This window comes from Stegostoma tigrinum, chromosome 2, assembly GCF_030684315.1.
Source record: "Stegostoma tigrinum isolate sSteTig4 chromosome 2, sSteTig4.hap1, whole genome shotgun sequence".
NCBI classification, from domain to species: Eukaryota; Metazoa; Chordata; class Chondrichthyes; order Orectolobiformes; family Stegostomatidae; genus Stegostoma; species Stegostoma tigrinum.
The window spans coordinates 123,388,249-123,408,991 of NC_081355.1; the positions used below are offsets into that span (position 1 = coordinate 123,388,249).

The 20,743-nt window shown below is 42.1% G+C and overlaps 1 protein-coding gene across 6 annotated transcripts in view; it reads left to right on the plus strand.

The window, feature by feature from the left end:
- Window positions 1-20,743, plus strand: part of acbd5a (acyl-CoA binding domain containing 5a) — an 89,250-nt gene that overhangs the window by 22,705 nt on the left and 45,802 nt on the right. For all 6 annotated transcript variants that reach the window (XM_048554500.2, XM_048554540.2, XM_048554523.2 and 3 more), the window contains one exon: window positions 7,404-7,476. In XM_048554500.2, coding sequence (XP_048410457.1) covers window positions 7,404-7,476 — 73 coding nt within the window. The remainder of the gene's footprint in view (window positions 1-7,403; window positions 7,477-20,743) is intronic.

Below are 20,743 nucleotides of genomic sequence, written 5' to 3' on the forward strand. Positions count from 1 at the left end.
AGGGGAAAGTGCTGGGTGTGGTGGGTTTGGAGGGGAGTGTGGAGCGGACAAGCGAGTCGTGGAGAGAGTGATCTCTCCGGAAGCCAGACAAGGGTGGGGATGGAAAAACGTCTTGGGTGGTGGGGTCGGATTGTAGCTGGCGGAAGTGTCGGAGGATGATGTGTTGTATCCAGAGGTTGGTGGGGTGATATGTGAGGACTAGGGGGATTCTCTTTTGGCGGTTATTGCGGGGGTGGGGTGTGAGGGATGAGTTGCGGGAAATGCGGGAGACATGGTCAAGGGCATTCTCGACCGCCCCAGAGGGGAGTTGCGGTCCTTGAAGAACAAGGACATCTGGGATGTACGGGAGTGGAATGCCTCCTCCTGGGAGCAGGTGCGGCGGAGGCGAGGGAATAGGGGATGGAATTTTTGCAGGAAGGTGGGTGGGAGGAGGTTTATTCTAGGTAGCTGTGGGAGACCGTGGGCTTGAAATGGACATTGGTTTCTAGGTGGTTGCCTGAGATGGAGACGGAGGCGCCCAGGAAGGTGAGGGATGTGTTGGAGATGGTCCAGATGAACTTAAGGTTGGGATGGAAGGTGTTGGTGAAGTGGATGACCTGTTCGAACTCCTCTTGGGAGCACAAGGCGGCGCCGATGCAGTCATCAATGTAACGGAGGAAGAGGTGGGATTTAGGGCCAGTGTAGGTGCGGAAGAGGGACTATTCCACACAACCTACAACGAGGCAGGCATAGCTTGGGCCCATGCGGGTACCGTTGGCCACCCCCTTCGTCTGTAGGAAGTGGGAGGAATCGAAAGAGAAGTTGTTGAGGGTGAGGACAAGTTCGGCTAGGCGGATGAGGGTGTCGGTGAAGGGGGACTGGTCGGATCTGCGAGACGGGAAGAAGCGGAGGGCCTTGAGGCCATCTGCACAGGGAATGCAAGTGTATAGGAACTGGACGTCCATGGTGAAAATGAGGTATTGGGGACCGGGGAATTGGAAGTTCTGGAGGAGATGGAGGGCATGGGTGGTGTCGTGGAAGTAGGTAGGGAGTTCCTGGACCAAGGGGGAGAAAATGGAGTCCAGTTGGGTGGAGATGAGTTTGGTGGGGCAGGAGCAGGCGGAGACAATGGGTCGATCAGGGCAGGCGGGTTTGTTGATTTTGGAAAGGAGGTAGAAGTGGGTGGTGCGGTGTTTGGAAACAATGAGGTCACCTGAGGTGATGTGGTTGTGGATGGTTTGGGAGATAATGGTTTGGTGCTCGGGTGTGGGGTTGTGATCCAGGGGATGGTAGGAGGACATGTTGGAGAGTTGGCGTCTGGCCTCAGCAATGTAAAGGTCAGTGCGCCATACCACAACCGCGCTTCCCTTGTCTGTGGGTTTGATGGTGAGGTTGGGATTTGTGCTCCTCGGATGCTGCTTGGCCTGCTGTGTTCATCCAGCTCCGTACTTTGTTACCTCGGATTCTCCAGCATCTGCAATTCCCATTATCTCTGTTTTACTTAATTTAATTGGAGCCAAGTGAAGACTTTAATTAAAATGGAGACTTTCAGAGGTTCCAGGCATAACAGAATTGCCAAGTGGAAAGTTCAGTTTCCTGGGCAATTTCTTCACTGTGTGCTGCAGATGGGATTCTGCAGGGCCCACATGCACGACCCCTATACATACTGAAATAATGACTGCCTGACCAGTGGAAAATCCAGGCCTATGATTTCAGCTCAACTCCACTGGAGTACAGAGGAAATGTTGCACTTTTAAAATGTAGTTCCTGAAGATAAAATTTTAAAGTGAGGCTCTATGAACTATTCCTTGAGAAAGGTATCTCAAAATGGATGGTCTTTTGACTCTCACCATTATAACAGTTGTGGAGTATTAGTTTGTGTGAATTGGTTAGTAGATAAAAGGGCCTAAAATTCAAAAGCAATTCCTTGACTCTAAAGTGCTTTCAGGTATTTCCTGAAGACACAAGGTGTCCTGTATAAATGCAACTTTTCCTTAAATCCAGACTAATTCATTCTTGCTCTAATGACTACCTTTTATGTACATTCAGCAACGGTCAGTAGGTGATTAATTGGTAGTAATCAAGTGACGTAGCTCAGAATTTCTTTCCTTTTTCCTATTGTAAGAATCTTTAATGGAATGCCGCTGGGTAGGTCAATACTTGTTGCCTATCCCTAATTGCCCTTGAACAGAGTGGCTTGTTAGGTCATTTCACAGAATGGAAAAGAGTCATCCACACTGATGTGCAACTGCACTATGTTGACCAAAATGGGTGAAGACAGCAGATTTTCTTCCTTAAGGGACTTAAGGAATTACTGACTCAAATATGACAATAGATGGCAGGTTCATGGTGACTGTTGTTCAGACTAACTTTCAATCCCAGGTTTTTATTGATTGAAATTAAGCTCCAGTAATTTGTCAGAGCATTAGCTTAGGCTTCTGAAATTGAGTCCAGTGGCTTTATCACTACATCACCGTTTTCAGCTGTTCCATTCCTCCATTTAAAAAATCAAAGTCAGAATTAAGTTATTTGCTTATGTTTCAGTACTCAGTACTAGATGTTCAGTATTATTTGAAACTTGGCAGAATCTCAAGCAGTCCATATCCACAAGCTGTAGAACCGGCATGACAGTTGGGCTTCGGTTGGTATCTGGCAGGTAAATTGGTACCAATCAAGTAATGGGTAATGAATTCTTCCAAAAAGAGAAATCTAATTGTCTTCCACTAAATCTAATCATCTTATACTAAATGCCTTATCATTATTGAATCTCTTGCTCTCAATATACTGAGACAAAATTTATCAGAAATGGAACTGGATGAGCCTAAAAATACTGTGACATCAAGGACAAGAGGCTAGGAAATCTGTGTAACTCACCTCCTGTTCGCATTCTACAAGATACTTGTCAGAAGTGTGACTGAAGAATCTTAACATTATCCAGGACACAAAAATCCTTCTTGATAGCACCTTATCCTTCATCTTCAATGTTCACTCCATCCGTAAGCTGTTAAGCAGTGTGCACAATCTACAAGAGCAACTTGCTAAGGTTCCTTGAAAAGTACCTTCCAAAGCCTTGACTTATTTGGAAAGACTAGGCAGCTGATGCATGAGAACACTTGGACCAACCAAGTTCCTGTCAAAACTATATTGTCATCTCGTTTTGCCGTTCCTTCGCTGAGTCGATATCTGGAACTTCCTGCCTTAATGGCACTGTGGGTATAATTAGACAAAATGAACTACAGTGGTTCAAGAAGTCAAATCTCCACCACCTTTATTGAGGGTAATTAAGGCTGGACAGCAAATGCTGCATTCAGGAATGACTCTGTCAGCCCAAGAACAATATGCAAGTTACAACTGACAGAAGAGTAAGACCTTTGTCCAACTACCTGGATTGACTTTACATGATCACCAACAACCTGTCCTGGCCCACCCAAGTTGATGCTGCAGTCGAGAAAGCGTAATAGCACTTCTGCCCCGGTAGAAAATGAGTAAATTTGGTTCTGTCGATGCGTCTTAGAAATCCAGGTCCAGATACTTCACAGCTTGCAACTGCTCTGCCCAGGATCATCATAAAGAGAGTTGCAAATACAGGGAGGGCAGCCAACATAATCAAAGACCACTCCCCAACCCACTTATAATCTCTTCCAAGATAATAAAGCATGAAGCTGGATGAACACAGCAGGCCGAGCAGCATCTCATCCAGCTTCACGCTTGGTTATCTTGGATTCTCCAGCATCTGCAGTTCCCGTAATCTCTATAATCTCTTCCAACCTCTTCTGTCGGTCAGAAGTTACAAAAGCTTAAGCACACATTTGAACAAATTCAAGAACAGCTTCTTCAACGCTGTTATTAGACTTCAGATTGGACTTCTCAATTTTAAATTTAGTGCTCATCTTAGTCTGTGCACCCTCTCTGCAGCCACAACATCACTTTGTTCTTCACTCTGTTCTGTCACTGTAATACGCTTCCTATTATAATGATCTGCTTGTATTACGTGCAAAACAAAACTTTTCACTGTACCTAGATGTGACAATTAAATCAAATCAAAACCGTTAATCATGAAAATTAAACGACAGTATGGTAGCTCACAGAACTACTGAATCCCTGGTTGGGAACATGAATTGAAGTTACAAAAACGGAAAATAATCGGTCGGTCTGGCAGTATCTATGACAAAAGAAAATGTTGACATACAAGATCTGACCTCTCATCAGTTGTACTGCCCAGTTATTTTAGAGCATAGTAAGCTCTTCTCTAACCTAACTACACCTTTAAACCTATTCTAAACAAAGTGAACTCTTCTTCAACACTTGGCATTTGTATGTGTACTCTGGTTTATCTTTTGTAATTTTTTATAAATTAAGCCAATTCTTTTTAAAATCTCAACTGATTTTTGGCATCAAGGTCTTGATGGACTTTTAAAACTTGCTTGCAAGTTGCCCTCCATAGGAATTACAGAGATCACAATTTTGAGATTAATGTATTTTGAAATGCCTCTTTTGAAATAAATCATCCCGTATCTTCAAATCAGTTACTAATCTACCCTTTCTGATCATAAGTATCAGTCTTAATGTTCTACTAATATTGGCTGGAGGATGCGATAAAGGGATTCTTTCCTCATAGTAGACATGAAATGTTTCTGATTGACAAATGCATATCCGTTTCCATTTTGCATAGTATTATGATGTGGAAGCTGCATCTCTCTATGCAGACACATGGTTGCTGAGGTTAACCTTCACTGAATTTTAAGTGATAACTGTTTACTGTTTGACAAATTCTTGAATGCTGTGTTCACTTATTGCTCATGTAATGTTCCTCATTATTTCATCTACAGATTTGAGCAGCAGGAAACAGAAGCAGGTGCTGGGGAATAAGATATTAATAATTGTTTTGCCTTTGCTCCCTAACTGTTATCTAAGAGAGCTGAAATAAATTTGTTAGCTGTGTCAATAATTACTAGGTTTAGTACTTTGACAAATGAGCAAGCTATGTCTGAAGTCACCTCGGCTTTACTCACTCCCCAGCCCGTTGTTCTTCCGTTGCCGCCTTCTCAAGTTTTAGTTTGATATTGATACGCTAATGACTAGTCTTTCCGTCTGTTAAAAGTCTTACTTTACAATGGGAAATTTGCAATTAAAACTTGTGAAACAGTTTCTCCCACCTTAAATTCTAAAAGTTCACCATCCATTTACTGTATTATGAAATATCATGCACATTGAGATTTCCAATTGTCTTGTTGTTCAGCAGAAAAAGTTGCAGAAGCACTTGTGTACCAAAGCAGCATGAGAAAGGGGAACAAAAACAAAGTTGGTGGAAAAGCTCAGCAGGTCTAGCAGCATCTGTGGAGGAGAAAACGGAGTTAACGTTTTGGGTCCGGTGACCGGACCAGAAGGGCCACTGCACCCAAAACGTTAACTCCGTTTTCTCCTCCACAGATGCTGCCACACAGGCTGAGCTTTTTCAGCGACTTTGTTTTTGTTTCTGATTTACAGCATCCGCAGTTCTTTTGGTGTTTGAGAAATGGGAAATTGTAGTTTCACAAACTGGTCAATACCAGCAGAATAGTAACTTTTCAAAATTAATTACTATAAATAGCTTGAATGTTTTAAAATTTTGGATTATTTTTGATCAATTTTAGAAAAATATTGTATTCCCATGGTAACTTTAAAAAAAGGTCTTGCAGTTCTTTTCCTGTTCAGTCATATTAATGCTATTTTATGGAAGGATGCTAAATGATGATTATACATTTGCTGTCTGAAATGCATTGAAAGTGGTAAACGATCTTTGGCTTTTGCCTATCTTCATGACAATGAAAGAGATTTACTTGCATTTTTGCAAGGGTCGTCAAAGTACTTGATCACTAAGAATTGCTAATTAATTCTCTTGACCACATGTTATAGTGGAAGAGAATTATAGACTGGATCATCTTTGGCTTCAAGGTTTGCAGTCTTGTCTCTTAAGGCAGAAGGCTGTTTGTTTTAATTCCACTCTGGTGATTTGAGTAAATAATCCAGGTTGTTACTTTTCTCAAGGAGTTCTGAGAAGTGCTGCATTGTTAAGAGGCCTGTTTTTTGACTGGGCTATGCTGTTTCATTTGGAATGAAAGATTCTATGGCAATGTACAATACTGACGAAGCATTGACCTGATACCCTTGACAATGCTTATTCCTTACCCAACATTACTAAGCTACGTTTTACTGGTCATGTATCTCTTGCTTGTGTGACCTTGTGCACAGAATTATCTGGAGTGTTGACTGTACCTAAACTGCTTCATTGGCCATAAAGTAGTTTTTGGATATCCTGAATTTGAGAAAAGCTACATGGATGTAAGGTGACTCTTTATGAATTTTCCCTCCTTGCTTGATTCACGCAGTAGAGAAACTGCATAAGGTTCACATCACAGATGGTAAGAACCTGTTGGACCGCCAGGTTCCTCTTGCTCCATGTTGCAACTGCATAGTTCCTTTTGCTTCATGTTCCAGTATCACAGATCTTTGAGATCTTTAATGTTGCTCCATATTGTGTTAGAAGACAAAGCTTGTATTTGTTTAGATCAAATAAGAACTCTGAAAATTTGTTGTATTTAGTTGGACAATGGTGAAGTCTTATATCTAAATGAACAAACACGTTTTGTTATAGATGATGGTTGGATAATTAGGAATATAAATTTATTTGGCCTTACTTTTTTGTTGGATAGAATAAAAACAGAAGGATTAGGCTATTTGATCCTCGAGCCTGCTCCATTATTCAAGAAGATTGTGCTGATCCAATCTTGACCATAACTCCACTTTTCTGCCTGTGCTCTGTAGCCATTCACTCCGTAGATAAGAAATAGACTGGAGTCGGCCTTGAATATATTCAGTGACTCAGCCTCCATAGCTCTCTGAATAAAGACTTTGAAAGATTTATCGTCCTCTGAGAAAAGAAATTCCTTCTAACCTCTAAAATAGTAACACCTCATCCTGAAAATTTGCCTTGTAGTCGCAGATTCCCTCATGAGAAATAAAACCACCTCAGCGTCTTCCCTGGCAAGACCTTCAGCATATTATCTCTTTTAATATCTGTCATTCAATTACACTGTAAAGGTGATAGGCCCAACTTGTTCAGTCTTTCCTCATAAGACAACCTCGTGATTCCAGGAGTCAACTTCATATACAGTTTCTCTAAACTGTCTCTGATATAAAGATATTTGTGTCGTTGAGAGCCAAAGTTGGAGGAAGGGGAAAGAGCAGAAAATTTCATTTGTCAAGTTGGGCACTTCCTTTAAATTTAATTTGCTTGATGTTTATCACAATGAATCCTTTCCTCTGGGCTTTGATGATTTAAATTTGAAATTTGCTAGGTGTGGTTTAGTGTGATTGGAGCTTAAAAATTGGTTTGCATTTTGTCAGAAGCCATTTAAAAGAAATGCCTCTGTGTTTGTTTATAGGGATGCTTGGAATTCCCTGGGAGACATGTCAAAAGAAGAAGCTATGATTGCCTATGTTGAGGAAATGAAAAAGGTAGGATAAATTGTGACAGAGTTTTGAAGCTTAGTTTATAGTTGTAACTAATTACATTTGTGATTTACACAGTTTGCGGGATCCAGGGAAATATTCATGCATCCTGGAATATGTCCGTTATCCCAAGAAAATGATTGTTATAATTGTGAAAGTTGCTTTTAATTTTTAAAGTAACAGAAGCAAGATGTGAACAAATAAAGAACCTAATGAGTTTGGGTACTTCATGGATTCCAATGTGGTGTGAGTTCATATGTTGATCTTACGTTGATCTTCAGGGAATATGAAGTGTCAAAGACTCAAGGCAAACTAAAATTAAATGGATTAAATTACTAGATGGAATATAAATTTGAAAACCAAGAGCTGGAAGACCAAAAGGGGAAGAGGGAGAGCCAGAAAGATATATAGACAACATTGGGAAGGAAGGACCCAGACAGCGGGACAGGAGAGAGAAATCCAGGAAGAAAACTGGATGGATGGGAGTGAGGGAGCTACACAAGTGGGCAGGGAAGAGGGAGATGGAGCTGGATGTACAGGCACTAAAGGGAGAGGAACACACAAATTGCGTTTTGTTTAGAATAGAGGAGAGAAACTCAGAAATTCCAAACTTGTTTTGGGAAAGCTAGACTATAGATACTCCAGGTGAGGAATGAGTCAACAACAGTGAAGAACATACGTGACCTCATCCTCACAGAACTGTCGATCACAATTTCATTTGTCCATGAGATGCTATGGGCCCTCAACAGCAGCAGAATGATACTCCCAACACAACCTGCAACCTCATTGCCTGGCGCACCCCCCCCCTTCCCCCGACACGCGCGCGCACACACACCCAACCAGGAATTCGCATCCGATTCAAAGTGGAGGGCGGGGTGGCATTCCAGGAGCAGCATTGGACCTACCAAAAATTGAGTAGCGCTGAAACTACGCAACGTGACTACTTCTATGGAGCAGCACGTAATACAGAGTTAACTAATTCCCCCAACCATTAGATCTGATCCAAACTCTGCAGTCCTGCCATTTCCAGTCGTGAAGTGTGATGGAGATCTGTAAACCTCACTGGAGGAGGAAACTCCACAAAAAGCTCTGTGTTCAATGATGGGGGAGCTCAATTTATCCATACAAAGGATAAGGTTGAAGCATCGGAGTATCATTCTGCTGCTGTTGATGGCCCATAGCATCTTGTGGACAAATGAAATTGCGATAGACAGTTCTGTGAGGATGAGGTCAAGTATGTTTTTCACTGTTATTGACTCATTCCTCACCTGAGCATCTCTCATCTCGCAACTTGAACCTGACTCTCCAGGTCTGTGGTTGCAGACGCTACTGTGCACGAGGGTCTTAGAATTCAAACTTCGCATTAAACTGTGGCAAGATTCGAACCAAGGTCCCTGGAGTATTAGCTGGGATCCTGAATTGACTTTCTAGCAATAATACCGTCAGACCATTACCACCTCATAGTGCCCTGTTGCACTCCATTTTAAAGTTTTTTTTTGTGATGTTTTGTTTTCTTGTTATTCTCTCTTTTTTTGTATTTTAAAATTCTTCGTATAAGATTTTGTTTGTTAGCACAGTCTTAGCAGCCGGAATTTGGCCATTATGTTTGAATGAATAAAAAGTCCTAATAGCTTCCTGTGCTGCCTTTATCTTCATGTGATTTGGAAAGTACTGACCAAAGAAAGTTGGCATGGTGGAAAGGAGTGTGTATGTAGTGTTTGAGCTTGAAATGTAGAGCTCTGTCTGTGCCCATTTTCTGATTTTTATACTGCTAAGCATATAAAGGTGATACTGTACCAGAAATACCATAATTACAGATTTTGCTTCCAGATACTAAATTGTTACTGCTGTTACACTTAGTACTACCCAATTTCAAAGATTAACAAACCAGAGACAAAGGTTGAGCTCAAGAAATTTTGGAAATTCTGAAAGGAAAATAAAGAACAGATTACCAAATTAAATAACATTTTACAACTTTAACTTTTACCTCATTGCCTGGCACATCCCCCCACACTACCATGACCATCAAACCAAAATACAGCGAGGATATGAATGTTTACTCCTTGATTTATGCCGCATAGAATATCAAAGCATAGCTTAACATTTAAAAGTCATACGCTGGAATGACTAGTATTGAATCCTTGTATGATCTTGGAGTATGTATTGGTCATAATACATTTGTTTCTAATTAAAATGAAGAAATAATCATCCTCCCCTGATCTTGCCAAAATCATATACCAAGCAGAGGCTTGGGGACCGCTTTGCAGAACACTTATGCTCAGTTCACACTAGATAACTACACCTCCCAGTCGCGAACCATTTCTACTACCCCCACCCCATTCCTCCGATGACATGTCCATCCTGGGCCTCTTGCAGTGCCACAACGATGCCACCCGAAGGTTGCACGAACAGTAACTTGTGACCCTGCAGCCCAATGGTGTCAATGTGGATTTCACAAACTTCAAAATATCTCCTCCCCCTACTGCATCCCAAAACCAGCTAAGCTCGTTCCTGCCTCCCTAACCTGTTCTTCCTCCTGCCTATCCCCTCCTCCCACCTCAAGCCCCATCCCCATCTCCTACGTACTAACCTCATCCCGCACCCCCCCCCACCCCCGACCTGTCAGGTCAGTCCAGGGAGGATAATCTCATTCCTACCTCCCCACCCACGCTCATCTTTACTGGCTCCATCCCTGCCTCTTTGACCTGTCTCTCTCCTCTCCACCTATCGTCTCCTCTATCCATCTTCTATCTGCCTCCCCTGTTTCTTTTGAAGGGTCTAGGCTGAAACATCAGCCTTCCTGCTCCTCTGTTGCTGCTTGGCCTGCTGTGTTCATCAAGCTCTACAGCTTGTATAACTCAGATTCTCCAGCATCTGCAGTTCCTACTACCTCTACCATTCTGTTTTCATTCTTTTCACTGAGCATAACTTTTGGCTAGTTTTCTGCACCAGTTCCTGCCCTTTTGTTTGGAAGTGTTGAGTTCTTCTTTTAACTCTTGTTTGAACTGTATAAACATACTGGGAATGCAGCATCTTGTATTTGGAGGATCATACCTAATGTTGAATCAGTACTGCAACTGAAACAGAATGTGGACATTCACCAAAGAGCAATTTCATTGCTTGCTCAAATTTGCACCTGAAATAAAATTGATTTCTGTTGCTCGAAAAAATCTCGTTCAATAACTTCAAATCAAGAAGCTGTCTAAAGTCATTTTTGATTTTTTTTTTGTTTCTGTGCTTTGAATAAATAAATTGCAGTCTAATTGTGCCATTATTCTTTTAAGAAAATATCCAAGGTTCTTGATAGAAATATATGTTGGCAAGATTGATATTGAGCTAGCAAAGGCTATAGTAAGAGGGCTCAATAAAAGTTTTGGTCAAAGTGAATTTAAGAAGGGTTTCAAGGTAGATCAGAGGCAGAAACGTTTAGGAAGAAGTTCCAGAGCTTAGGGCCCTTGTGTTTGAAGGAAATCATAGCACTGTACAGTGCAGCCCTTTGGCCCCTTTGTGCCTGCACTGACAGAAAACTACTGAGTCTACATTAGCCCCACTTTCCAGCACTTGGTCCAAAGCCTTGAATGTTTTGGCACTAAGCGGTCATCCAAGTACTTAAAAGTTGTAATGTTTCCTGTCTCAACTATCCTCCAAGGCAGTGCATTCCAGATTCCCAACACCCTCTGGGTGAAAAGATTTTCTTCATTCCCCCTATCTCTCCTGCCTTTTACCCTAAAACTTGGACCCCTTATTATTTATCCATCAACTGGGGAACAGCTGTTTCCTACTGAACCTATCCATGCCCCCTCCCCAGTCAATCGGGTCTCCTGTCAGCCTTCTCTGCTGTAAAGAAAACAACCTGACCTTATCCGGCCTCTCCTCACAGCTAACTGCACCATGCCACATAACATCCTTGAATCTTTTCTCCACCCACTGTTTCAGTTACGACTTGCCTGAATTTTGCTGACCAATACTGCAAACAGTGCTTCTATTGTGGCCTAACCAAAGTTCTGTACACCTCCAGCATAGCGTCCCTGCTCTTATTATTTGTGCTACAAAGGCAGGTATCCCAAATGTTTTTTTAAACTGTCTTATTAACCTGTCTTACTGTCTTCAAGGACCTGTATACAAGTATCCTAAGATCCCCCTGTTCCTAGTGTCCTGCCATTCAGATTATTCTCTTGTCATCTTTCTTCTTTCAAAGTGCAACATCTCAGATTTAGTGTTACATTCCAGATGCCACTGATACATTCATCTGATCAATTTGTTTACATCCTTCTGTAACCAAAGACCACTTTCCTCTCTGTCAACAGTCCTTTCACCATTAGCATTGAATTTCATGAAACACAGTTTTACTAGTTCCTCTGAGCATATATGTTTATCCCGATCAAAATTCACTTGCCATTTTAACTGATCCTTTCAAGGTAGTGAAGTTCCTTTGTACTCCTTAGCTGCCTTCAGAGTTTTGTGTGAATAGCAAACATGATACTACCACAGCCAGGTAGGAGCAAATTACTGCGGATGCTGGAATCTGTTCTGACAACAAAAATGTTGGAGATCACTTTGGGGCAGGTAGCATCCATAGAGAGAGCAAGCCAACGTTTTGAGTCTAGATGACTATTCTTTGGCTCTGAAGAATCATCTAGACTTGAAACATTAGCTTTCTGTCTCTCGACGGATACTGCCTGACCTGCTGTGATTTCTGGTATTTTTTTGTTTTCACGACCACTGCCAACCTGTTTCATGTTTTCAGCGTTCTTCACAGGATAATAAAGACCCTTGGACAGAGCCATGGAACTTCAGTGGTTACTTCTTGCAGACAGATTTTTTTTTAATCTTTATGAGCATCAGAGATGGCTGTTGAAAAATAAAGTGTACTCAAAGTTGTGAGTTTCTGCCATGGATCTTAATGTCAATGAACAGGTTGATTCCTGACCCACAGATCTTTGGCTGCATGCAGCAGGGCATATTACAAGTTCATGGGATCCAGAGTGCAGCATTGACATCATTTTCTTTCCATCTGTGCTGCTGAGTTACCTCATCACTAAGAAGTTTGGTCTTGCAGTTTAATGAACAGGTTGTTGTCATTTTAAACAATCAGCATCGATTGCATCCCAAGCATTAATGTTGATGCTAAAATAAAATGGATGCTGGAGTTTGGACGCAAAAACAGAAGCTCTTCCGTTCGCTTGAACAGTCACCGGATTTGAAATGTTAACTCTGCATCTGACGGCGTCTTGTGGGAATGATGCACTCAGTTTTGCCCGTAATTCTGTTAACACTGCTGTTGCGTTCCAAGGAGACCTTCAGAGAATATTTGACTCTTTCTTCTTCTTTGAAATATTAAGAGTTAATAAAACAGAACCTGACAGAGGAAGTTTTTTTTTGACTATCCAGTCCGTCGTAATTCATGTTGCAGGGCCTTTGCTTAAATATTTGTAGTCTTGTCTTCGGAAAGGTGCTCAGGTTTGTTTGGAGGCCCTCCTGTTGAATTCAAGTAATGAAATGGATGCATTGCTGATGGAATTTTTTGAGTGCTGCTCTGTGCCATTGATGCACAGTCCTGGTTAGCAGTGCAGAATAGGAGTATGGTTGTGGCACTGATTTATATATTAAAACTTTGTAGCGGTCTTTGTTACCGAATATGGGATGCCATTGTCTGTAGAAATCTGAGCTATCACAGCTGATGTGTTGGTTTACCTTGTCAGTGTTGGCCTTTTGGGAGGGGAATCTGTCCAAGGTCTTGCAAGTGCTCAACATATTGCAGAGTCTCTCCTGCAATATGCGTGGCTGGTAGAATTATTTTGGTGACTAGGTGTAGGTTGATATGAGTTTTGTTAACCTTCAAGGATGGGCAAGTTGCTTGAACATAGTATTGAAAGATATGCAGAATCTTCATATATCCAATTCAACATGAAAAAAATGGAACATAGAACATAGAACATAACAGCACAGTACAGGCCCTTCGGCCCTCAATTGTTGTGCCGACCTGTCATACCGATCTCAAGGCCATCTGACCTACACTATTCCTTGTACGTCCATATGCTTGTCCAGTGACGCCTTAAATGTACCCAAAGTTGGCGAATCTACTACCGAATCAAAAAAAATCTAGAAATAACGCAAAATAGAGCTGGAGGAACACAGCAGGCCAGGCAGCATTAGAGGAGCAGGAAAGTTGAAATTTCAGGCTAGGACCCTTCTGAAGAAACTTTGTCAGTCATGGAAACTGGCAACTTTTTTCTATGGTTGTGGCACCCAATTTTGTTCCCTGAATTAAATTGTGAGCTCTCACTTAGAGGAGGCATATGGCCAGCATTGGCATTATTGCTGCCCTCTCCCCCTCCTCCCCCCCCCCCCCCCCCCCCCTGCCCAAACAAAGGTCAGATTTAATCTGGTGCACAGTCTTTTCCCCATCAGCAGTTCTGTTGGAGCTGTCCCTGCTGTTGAGTGGTTGGGGGGGGCTCCTATAATCAAACAAGAACCAGGAAAGTTTTGTATTAGTGTCTCTAGGCGGCTTCTTTAAGCTGCCTTCAATGTTTGGACCACTGTTTCCACTGGACCATTAGATAATGGATAGTATGGAGCTGTCCTTATGCCATTTTGACTTTAAGAAATATTCAAATTCCCTGCTGACAAATGACATCCCATTGTCCATGACCAATACTTCCTTGAGTTTGCCAAACGAACTTTATGCACGTCCAACTGCTTTGAATGGATGTCCACAATGATTAGGAACATTAGCTCATTGACGACCAGCACAGTCGACATGTTTACCTGGCCATTGCCACAAAAGTGGGGGTGTTGCTGGTGGAAATTTTTAATCCTTGTTGGCACTTTGGACACGGTCCCACCAACATGGATATGTCAGCATCCAACCCAGCCATCAGACATAGCTTCTTGCTAGCATCTTCATCTTGGAAGCCCCTGGATGACCCTGGTGAAGTTCAGCCAGTACTTGGTGGTGACCTTTACTCAAGACCATCACTCTTGCCCCCCCCCCCCCCCATAGTAATATGCCATCCTGTACAGTGATGTCGTCTCACCTGGTCTGGAAAGGTTTCAGTCCTGGTAGTGATGGCCCTTCTGTTTTCCCCCATCACCTTTACTAGCTGTTTTAGTTTTGCCAAGACAGGATGTTTTGTGTCCACAGTTGGATGTTGTCAGCAGTGACTGGAAGGGTGTCCAGGAAGTTTAAAACCAAAGCAGACTGTTCCAGGGCAGGCACCACTGGTGGGGTTTCTACCAGTGGCAGGCAGTTTAAGGCATCTGCCTTAGCCATTTAGCTTCCTGGATGGTGTTCTAACTTTTATGTGCTGAGAATAAGGGTCCAAATCCTGAAATTCTACGAAGCTATGGGCTTCCTTCAGTAGTTCTAGCAGCGGTTTGTAATTTGTAACTTTGACAAATTTCCCTCTATAAAGGGGCAAGTGGTACTTCCCCATGCAAACGATAACTGCCAAACCTTCCTGCACTATCTAGGCATATTTGTGTTAGGCATCAGCCAAAGTCTAGCAAGTATACACTATTGGGTGTTCCCCTCTGTTGGGCCACTGTTGTGCTAACACTACCCTGATGCCATACCGTGAGGCATTGCATGTCAGAACAACTTCTTGCTTCAGATCTTACTGGGCCAATGCCCTTATACCAATAGCTGCTTTTTCACTTGCCTGAAGACTACTTCTCGGCTATGCAACCATTTCCACAGCTGGACCTTTTTCAATTGCAGGTGCAAGGACGTCAAGATGAAAGCCAGGTTACGTATGAATTTCTGTGACAATTCACTAACCCAAGGAAAGATCTAGGCTCCGGTACAGACGTGGGAACTGGGGCTCCTCTGATTGACCTCACTTTATCCTCCAAAGGATATAACAGAGTTTTGTTGACTCTAACCTGAGTAGGTCATCTAGGGTGCCTGGAACATACTTTTTTTTTTTCCCCCTTTTTAGGGCACACGCCCAACTGAGAGAAACATTTTAAGCATTATGCCCAAGTTCTCCCTGTTATTAATATGTCATTCAGATAAATGGTGACCTAGGATAATCCTTGTAAAATGTTCGCCAGCTGTGCTAGAAAAGGGCACAGGTTGATGATGCCCTAAATGGCAGTCTTGTGTATTGGTACAAACTCTCTTTAAGGGTATTAATTGTAGCATACTTCTGGGATTCCTCATTCAGTCACAATTGCAGGTTGGTGTGGTTCATGTCCAGCTTGTAAAGGACACCCACACCCCTCCCTGCCAACTTAGCATACAAGTTGTCTATGCGAGGGGCTGGGTATTTATCCAACTGCAAGAGCTGGTTTACCATTTGCTTAAAATTCCCACAAAGGTAAACTGAGCCATCGTGCTTCACAATCGGTACAACTGGTGCTGCCCATCCTGCAAACTCCATTTGTTTGATAATTCCTTCACTTTCCAGCCTCCTAGATTTCCACCTCTACTTGTGCCTACAGGGCACTTGATACTGGGCAGGCCCTGCAAAATCTCAGAATTCCTTCCTGGTCAGTATTGAAGTGGCTTTGGCCCCTTTGATAGTCCTCACACCTTCCTGAAAATTTCCTGGGTATTTCACTAGGACTTCACTGAGGCAGCTTTTTTCTAATTGAAAAATGTTGAGCCAATATATGGGAATCTTTCTCGACCAATTCTGACCCAGTAGGCTTGGGGGTAAGCCTTCTACCAACATCAGTCATAGCAGCCTCAACTGTTTCTGATAGGTGACCAGAACCAAAGTCGTACACTTAATCTGCAGTGCTTCCCCAGTGTATGTTCTCAGTCTGGCTGAGATCTTGTGCAGACACAAGTGTTGGAGACCTGAGTGAATCGTGTCGACCTCCATGGGAACTGGGTGATCATTAACCAAACATTAATTTTAATCAGTCCTGATTTGGATGTCACTAAGCAATGCAATTGTCCCAACCCACATGTTGGGGGACTTTCCAGGGTGTGCACTCTTCTGGGACCAGGCCTACGAGTTTTCTTAGTCAGGTGTAATAGGATGCCTTTGCTGTCTCAAATCTGCATACTGGCAGCAACTACGATGACTTGCCCGCCCAGATTCTGAATAATGTTTTAGCCGGTTGGCTGACGCTCAGCTCTGTTGTGGAGTTCTGCTGTGAGCTGACCTAGGGTCCTTCTGCTCAGGATATGCCCTGCGTGAGGTTCTACAGGTAGTCTTCCCCAAGCTCAGTTGGCGAGGTGAGGGGATCAACTTTCATTGGGATGCCCTGGAGTTCCCGTGCTCCACTTGCCACGTTTACAAATGACAAAGCCAGTTGCAGTGCCTGTTTTGAAGTCCAGTTGGGCTTCAGCTGGTAGGCACTCCTGTATAGTTATGCCATTAATCCCACATACCAAAAGGTCATTCAGTATCTCATTCAGGATTGCCCCAAAATCACATGCTTCTGCCAGTCATCTTAAATCCTATTAAAAATCCTGACATGGATTCCCTCGGTTCGCTAACAGCCGAATAAAACTGAAAGCGTCTGGGGATTCGGGGTCATAATATTCCTTAACCAACTTTGTCAACTCTTGGAAGATTTCAGTGTCTGGTGCCGCTGGGAAAGTTAATTCAAAAATGCTGCAGGTCTGCAAGCTGTCAGAAGGATTACTCTTTAGGGCGGATGAAAACCAATGTCATTTGCCCTGAAAAAATATTTCATTCTTTCTACATACTGCACCCAGTCTTTGACAGTAGGATCAAACAAGTCAAGCTTCCGAAATAAAAGTAATGCTTACCCAAACTCTAAAATGTCTGGTGTGAGCAAATGTTCTTCAGGTACGTACTGTTTTCTCCCCTTGCCACTGGAAAAACTGTACAGAGGCTGATATCCCATCATCAAGTCAGCCTTTTATTTGCTTGTACACAGTAGGAGCCAGCTCAGAGGCAGTCGTCTGAACTGAGGAGATTCTAAACTTCCTGTTTTTTTTAATGTTATAAATAACATTACTGATAGGTGTTTTTTCCTGGTAGTGGACTATGTGACCAAAGAACCAGTTGCAAGCAGAGTCCCCTGGGGGCAATGCCTTTGCGAGTGAAAAGGTGAGGGGAAGGTTAGGGATCAAATTAAGAGTTGGAGAGGGATATAAGGCACTCCATCTCTTGTAATTTTTTCACCTCCAGGTTTCTATCTTGGCTAGCAGACCCTTATATCTCAGAGCATGCTCCATAGCTAGCAACCTCCTATAACCTTCATCGGGCAAGATTGCATCAGACACCCACTAGCATCACCATATCATTGTGGCACATCTCTAATTCATTTATTGTACAGCTTACCACTTCAATGCTGGACAGCCAGCGATCTGTTTAGTCATAAGTTGGGGCAGCTCCTCAAAGTATCAGGCAATAGTCAGCTCTGGGATTTGTCTACTGAAAGTCAGATTGATTTATCAGCAACCACTGCTGTGCTAAGGAAATTGGAGAGGTTAATAGTGGCAATTGAAGGCAGCATGGTGGAGGCAAAAGAGACAATAATTATGAGAAGGGTCAATTCAACATGTAAGAGTGGGAGACAATAGTGCTTTGGAGATCATGGTTATTTTGGGAGCTGGGATCTTTGATAGTCACCAGAACCCTAATATATATGAAGTGACAGTGCATCATGATGGCTGGCTAAGATGTAGACCTAGGGCACAAGGGATAATGTTGGACATTGAAGACTTAATTAAAAGAGTTCGATGGAATATGAGGAAGGTCAGAACTGGTAGAATTCACAGGGGCTGCAAGGAAGAAAGGAATATGAAGATTTAGGCGCTAAACTCCTGATTCTCCACCCAAAACTGGAGAGAATCATAAGAATTTTGGAGCTCAATGCAGTCTCCAAAATCAACTATTTCTTAACCATTATCTTATGCAACAGACTATGCCAACAATCCTTTAATAAATGCCTTCAATAGGATTTTTGGACAAAAGTAAAGAAACTTTACTCTCGGAGAAATAGGATGCATCCATTTTTCTTTGCTTTAGTACTCTAATGGTACCTCACAAATAATAGTGCACTATACTTCTCCATACATTGGGATACGGAGGACTCCCAAGAGAAGAGCTGTGGTTTGTTGGTGAAATAACTGCACACAGGCCGGTCCTGTCACCAAGTCACTCTTTATTTATTAGTGCAGAGTATACTGGCTGTGGCCAGTCAGCTTGGAGTCAGTCCGCAACTGGGGAGATTCTAATCCCCTGGTTAAATGCTTTTTCTTTTTAAAAAAAAAAACACCAGGTGGGCAAATGACTTTATTAACATACCACCACCAGGAAAACCACCTGTGTGACCAAAGCATCAGTATCAAGCAGAGCCCCTACAGGGTAATGCCTATGTGAATGAAAATGTGAAGGGATGGTCCAGGATCAAATTAAGATGGAGTTGGAGGGGGAAATGAAGCACTCCTTCTCCAGTTTATATTGGTCACCCAGGGCTTTCCTGATTGGCCCAGGTTAATAACCCTGATCAAAGACTTCATAGTCAATTAAGTCCACCTGGTTCCAATCACCACTCCCTTGAACTGATCATTTCAGAGGCCGGTTGAGAGTCACCACATTGCTGAGAGTCTGGAGTCACATGTAGATTTCCTTCCCTAAATTACCTTAGTGAACCAAATGCTATTCGTGTTATTGGCGATGGTTACATGATTGCAGTTAGAGAAGTTTCTACTTCCAGATTTTATTGAATTCAGATTTCACCATTTGCCGTGGTAGGATTTGGTTCATATGACCAAAGCATTAATCTGGGGCTCTGGCTTACCACATTGTGACAATTCCATCAGCTCACCATAAAAATGATGTCAGGCGAAAGCCTGTACAGGTAATTAGTATTTTAACAGTTGTCTCATCATACAGCTGGGTTCAGAACTTGGCCTACCTGCAGTTCCTGAATTAAAAAAATATGAAGGCAATGCTATATTTTAATTCTAGTAGAAGTTGTGTACTGCATGTAATTTAATTATTGAGTTAGTTGGCACCTATTCTGGTTTGAGAATTAAAACAGCAACAGCAGTTTATATAGAAACAAATGTTGCATCATCAGTGACTCTGAATGTAAACATTAAATTTCCATTTAAAAATCAAGATGTAGTAGCCCATTTTTATCCCACTTCTCCTGAGGTTTAATAAAAATAACTGCTGCATATTCACTTTGTAATTAAAACATAATGAAATTTCCCTGCAGATTTTTGTTCCCCAATAGAAACAAATTAAAATGCCTGTTCCATTTTATTTAAACTTTTGATATATCACTTATTCAGTATTATTCTTAGAATCTTCTTGATGCACTTGATTTTTTTTTAAGTTCAGTAATCAGATACATGTTACTGTAGTTTGTGCCATTTAATGCACCCTTTTTAAGCTCTGGAATGTCTTTCCTCAACCTCTGCGCATCTCTCACACTTCCTGTTGATCATCTCCAGTCATAACTCCAAAAGTGATTTGATGTCCAATTTTATTTGGTAATGTTACAACAAAGCTCAATGGGACACCAGTCCAAGTGAAAGGTGTTTATAAATATAAGTTGTTGATATTGCAAAGCACAAATAGTAAATTAATGAATGACCATTAATCAACTTGTGATTAGTGCAAATAGAAATACAAATAAATATGATCTAGTAGTCAACCTGCATCCAGGTCTCTACTGGCACAGATTGGCATCTGAATGTTGAAGGGTGCATGACATTTGGGAGGGCAAGAAGTGAAGAAAAGGTAGAGGGATATCTCTGTTAAATAATTATAGAACATAGATCATTACAGCACAGTACAGGCCCTTCGGCCCTCAATGTTGTGCCAACCTGTCGTACCGATCTCAAGCCCATCTAACCTACACTATTCCATCTACATCCATATGCTTGTCCAATGACGACTTAAATGTATGGTTTACCACAACAGAGAGGGATTATTTAAATTCAGGAAACCAGGTATACAGGCCTCCTACCAGTGACTACAGTAGGATGCAATATAAAGGAAGAAATAATGGGAGTTTGTCAGAAAAATGGAATAATCGTGGGCAATTTTAATCTATGTCAAACTGAAACAATCAGATGGTCAAAGTAGCGTAGATGATGAGTTCATTAAAATGTTTTTAAAATGGTTCCCAAGCATGTAGTTCTGTGAAACTAAGCAGAGAGAAGGCTAAAATTGTTTCCAAGATAGTAGGAACTGCAGATGCTGGAAATTCTGAGATAACAAGGTGTAGAGCTGGACGAACACAGCAGGGCAAGCAGCATCAGAGGAGTGCCAGATGACTGGAGGATAGCAAATGTGGTTCCCCTGTTCAGGAAGGGGAGTAGAGACAA